We start from the raw sequence: 4844 nt of genomic DNA on the forward strand, positions 1-4844 counted from the left end.
GTTGCTCTCTGCGTGCAGGCATCAGAAGCAGAGCTGGAGGTGTGCTGGTGTGGCAGTGATCATAAACCTTGAGAGAGAAATAAGGAACAGGGAGTGTGCTGTGCACAGGGGAATGTTCTGGCAGGTCTTGGGTCAGGCTTCCTTGGGTTCATTTTCCCAGTTGGGGTCACTCTGCAGGAAAGTTGAGTCCATGTATGCTAGGCATGGGCCAGGCAGAGGAAGCAAAGGAATGCAAAAGGAGGAACCGATCTGAAAGAAACTAAGGAGGTAGAATTGACAGTGGTTGGTCCCAGCTGGATGGAGGAGGTAAGGGCGAAGGCGAAGGTACACAGCCGGCCTGAGCCAGAGGATGATGATGCCAATGCCACATGCCAGGGGAACGGAAGAAGGTGGGACAGGGGATGCTCAGTGTGAACCGACGTGGTGGGGAGGAGAGCTCCTCAGGGAGCTGACAGGAAGCACCTGGAGGTGGGTGAGGAGTGCTGGCTGTGGGCTGTGGGTTTGCACTGGAAAGTCATCATCAGAGAGACAGAAACCAAAGCTCAGGAGGGACATGTTCGCCCAGGAGGAGTGCTCAGCGCAGGGACTGTCCCAATCTGCATGCACATCCCAATCTGTCAGGGAACTTCTAGAAACAGGATGGGAGCTGGAAGTCCCTGTGCCCCACAAAGAGCTTCTGGCTCTAGAAGGTGGGGAGCCCCTATTTGTGATGTGGGGCTCTGAGAAGAAGCCCAACTAAAACTAGCTTAAGCAAATCTGGCTCCTGTAATTGAAAAGTGCAGGCCTGGATGAGCTTCAGGCACAGTTTGATCCAAGAGTTTAAATATCATCTTCAGGACTCAGTCTCTCTGCATCTCTGCTTGTCTCCACACTCATTTCATTTTCAGGCAAGATCTTTATGAACTGTGGCAAGATGCCTTCTGCATCCCTGGTTGGCACTCTCTTAGAAAGCCCTTTGTGGAGAAATAGCTGTCCCTTCCCAATCTTAGAAGGTAAGAGACAAGGGGGCACCTGGGTGGCTCAGTCAGTTGGGCGGCCAACTTCGGCTCAGGTCATGATCTCACGGCTAGTGGGTTCGAGCCCCACATGGGGCTCTTGCTGACAGCTCAGAGCCTGGAGCCTGCTTGGGATTCTCTGTCTCCCTCTCTCTCTGCCCCTCCCCCCCCAATAAATAAACATTAAAAAAATTTTTTAAAAGAAGATTAAGAGCCAGGCATGGGGTCAATCCCATCAGAGCCACATGGACTGAGAGTAAGGAGGTCCCTGAGGGAAACTGAGCCACAGTTATGAGAAGAAGTGAGAGTAGGCTCAGGAGATAAAACAGCAGGTGTCCACACTCCCAAGGCCTCTATGGGTGACTCTGACGTGGGTAGCACAGCCCAGCAGCGACTCTGTAACTGTCCAGAGGAGTTGTAACTACCAAATTTGACACAGGGAGAGGAAGAGGAGTCTTCAGGAAGGACTGAAAATCAGGCTGGAGAGACAGAAGCAGAGGAGGCAGTGGGGTCTCCCTCGCGGGGACAGTAAGGGTCTCAGGAAGTCGGAGGTCGATGCTGTCACAGCCACAAGGGAGAAGAGGAGTAGTGGGGGCTGCACGCTAAAACCGGGCTTGGAGCAAACAATCGGATTTTAAGGTGCCCAGAGCCAGTGAGCCAAGGGTGGGCTTTCCGGCAGAGGGTCCAGCAGGAGCAAATACATGGAGGCAGAAAAACACAGAAAATACTTTGGAAACAGTACACCCTGTGTGCATAGGGGCGTTTCCCCTTAGCTTTCCATCCCGGTACCCAGAATATCTATTTTCTCTAGAGCTATATGCATGGCCACAGAGCAAAGTCAAACTCTTTGGGTTAATGTTGAAAGCCACTTCTTACTGCAAACAAGAAATTCTTCCTGAGCCGCAGGATCCCTGCCCTTCTTCCTGGGAACCCTCAAAGCACTTTCTTGTGGCCTGTGCACTGTGTGGTGGATTTTTCACCGTCCTGCCTTACGTGGCAGCTGTTTTTGAACTTATCTAATCTTCCTTGCTGGATTTTGAGCTCCTGGAAAGTAGGGTCTTTTCTGCCCGGTGTCTGTAGGTCCCAGCCCCCACTTCTGCAGAAAGACTGTTCAAGATAAGCCCAGTAACCTTGTGGCTGTGGTAAGCAATGCTTCACTGGAAGGGAGAATTCCCCAGAAGGTCTACAGAGAAGGGAAGGGACATGGGGGGATAAGACCCCCCACTCAGGCTGAGTCCCGCCTCCTACAAGCTGCCACCCCCAGCTTTCAGGGATGGGAAAATGGAGGCTGTGACTCATTTGGTTTCCCTTGGGATTGAACTTTCTTTCTGTTTCACAACGGAGAGCCCAGAAGCGGCTGTATCTTAGTTGGCATGAGCAACCACGAATCCCAAAGAAGAAGAGGATGCCATTTTGGAGGGCCTGCTCTGTGCCCGGCCCTTTCTTGAGTGCTTTTCCTTACCTCCCAAGCTTGACACAACTGTGACTGATACCCAGGTGTCTCTGACTCCAGATGCCTCTGGAAGCCCCGGAGTTTCCTTCATGAGGTTTGCATGGTAGCATTGCACCCCCTCCTTGTTCCCAGTTACAGAGGATGGCCCAGCTCTGAGCATTCCTGAGGGCTCCTAAACTCCGGCAAGGGGAAAGATCAGCTTGTGGAACAAGGAAGGAATGAAACTAGCTCCCAGTTCTGTCCCTCTATCCCCAATAGCCTGGGGGCCAGGTGGGGGTGGGAGGGTAGAGCATCCAAGCCCCTAATCTCTGGTAGGCATTTCAGTGCAGAAATTCTCTGGCGCCCCCTGGTGGTCGTCAACACCCATGGGTTCTCTCTGGGATTGACTTGAGTGGCTGCGGGGAGGCCCCCATCTCGGCATGGGGAAACATACGCCCCTTTACCCACCATCCCACACCAAGGAAATGCTAGAACTTGCACTGACCAGAAACCCCTGGCCAGCAGCGCTTTCCCAAGCATAACTTGGTATCCCTGTAGTCCCCCATGGGGCTGACCGACCAAGCCCGCAATGCTATAGCATTTATCACATGAGTACTAAGTTACCATGTTAGTCTATTAAATGGGCTACAGGTGTGCCCTGAGACTCTATGATGTAACAGGCCCCACCAAGTCAGGATATACAGTGTGAAGTTGGTACACCCTGTTATCATAAAATGGAATCACAACCCTCTTGTCACCCCAATCTGCATTGCACATTTCAAAGGCCAGCCTTTTGCCCCAGCCCATTGTTCCTGGGAGGTAAGCTTTCTCCAAGAGCTCAATCCCACCACCTCATTTGCAGGAATGTCAAGAGGCAGCAGGGAGATAAGGTCTCTTGGGATACAAATGTTACTGCAAGTGGGAGACTTGACAAGAGAGGGAACTACAAACTGCCCTCAGGCCACCAGGGTTTTTCTACTGGAGCCTAAGAAATGACAGCAGAAGGGAGCAGGTGAGCTCTAGGGAAGGACTGCTGCATGGAGAGGGTCTGACTGCGCATGGGCTTGAGAACAGTTCACCTTCGATGGCCGGGAGGGTTGGGCAGGCTGGTCTGACAGCAGTGGGATGGAATGGGTCGCAGCTCAATGACAGGCAGAAAGGGGAAGGATGGGGACCTGACTCTCAGATACCTTGGACTCAGCCTTGCTGCTCAGTCTGATTCTCCTGTGCCTTGTTATGTCTACGTCCTGAAAGAGAGAAAAGGAGGCCAATTTCTCTGTCCTCCCCAAGGCTGCGTTGTCACCCCAGAGTAAAGATGTTAAAGATGTAGTAGGTGGAACGGGCCCCAGCAAAGGCCCCACAGAGCTGCAGGACTCAGGACTACGGGGCCCGAGGTGGGACTGGTTTGGGGTGAGTGGGAGGGAATGAGGCACCTGGACCTGTGTCGGGTGGAGGCCATGGTGGCAGAGAGGCGTTCGAGCGTCAGGCTCAGGATCTAGAGATCCGTCTAGGTGCCCGACCATAACTCAGCCAAGGTTCTTTGGAGGATCCTAAAGGCTGCCTTTGCCAATTTGTCAGAAAGCAGAGAGATGGCTGGCCCCACGACTTTGGTGGAAGGCAAAGAGGGCCCTCGGTGTGAATCCGGAGAAAGGGAGAGAAGTAAAGCCCCCGCTCCGCTCCACACCCCCTTCCTGCCTATAAATAACCCTAAGTGTCACTTCAAAGAGGACTGGGAGCGCGGGAGAGGGGCTCCCGGCCCGCGGGTTGGGGCAGTGGGCCCAGCACACCACGCCCCCCACCCCGGGCGAGTTTGCATAAATAAATAAATCCAAGCCATCGGCCCCGCAGGAGGTGGAGGAGAAGAGGGGAGGAGGAGGAGGAGGGAGGGGGGTGGGAGAGATTAGTTTGGGAAGTAGCACGGATCGCTCATCCGATCCGTCCAGCCGCAGCGAGTGTGTCAAGTTACAGAGGCGCCGGAATCGGCCCCAACGCTCCTCGGCAGCGGCCGCGACCCACCTCTGCCCATGGGGTCCTCCATGTGCGCCCCTTCGTCCCGGGACTGAAACTGGCTCGCCCGGGGAGACGCGAGACACCAAGAAGGACCGACAGCGCAGAACCGCCTCCGGGACTCTGTAGATACTTGAAGAGGAAAACGGGGCGGAGAGGAGAGCCGGCCAGATTCCTCTAACTTTCCTGGACTTGGAACGCTCGAAGTGACTCTCTTCTCACCTGGGTGTACCCCGATCGCCGCTGGTTGTGTACCCAAGGCTCTCCCCCTCCTGCCGCTAATTTTTTCTATCCTCTTTGCCGGGAGCAAAGGAAAGGGACATTTTCCCCTTGCCCGCAGCTTGGATCGGGCCTCTGGGCAGCGGCTCTCATCTTTATTTATTCTATTTATTTATTTATTGGTTCTCGAG

General features: G+C 54.0%; 1 protein-coding gene across 1 annotated transcript in view; it reads left to right on the top strand.

The window, feature by feature from the left end:
- Nucleotides 1-297: 297 nt before the first annotated feature.
- The window catches only part of COL13A1 (collagen type XIII alpha 1 chain), a 147168-nt gene continuing 142621 nt past the window's right edge, over nucleotides 298-4844 (top strand). Inside the window, exon 1 of the mRNA XM_029919700.1 lies at nucleotides 298-389. Within this exon, the coding sequence (XP_029775560.1) occupies nucleotides 298-389 (92 nt within the window). The remainder of the gene's footprint in view (nucleotides 390-4844) is intronic.

This window comes from Suricata suricatta, chromosome 2 (genome assembly GCF_006229205.1).
Source record: "Suricata suricatta isolate VVHF042 chromosome 2, meerkat_22Aug2017_6uvM2_HiC, whole genome shotgun sequence".
NCBI classification, from domain to species: Eukaryota; Metazoa; Chordata; class Mammalia; order Carnivora; family Herpestidae; genus Suricata; species Suricata suricatta.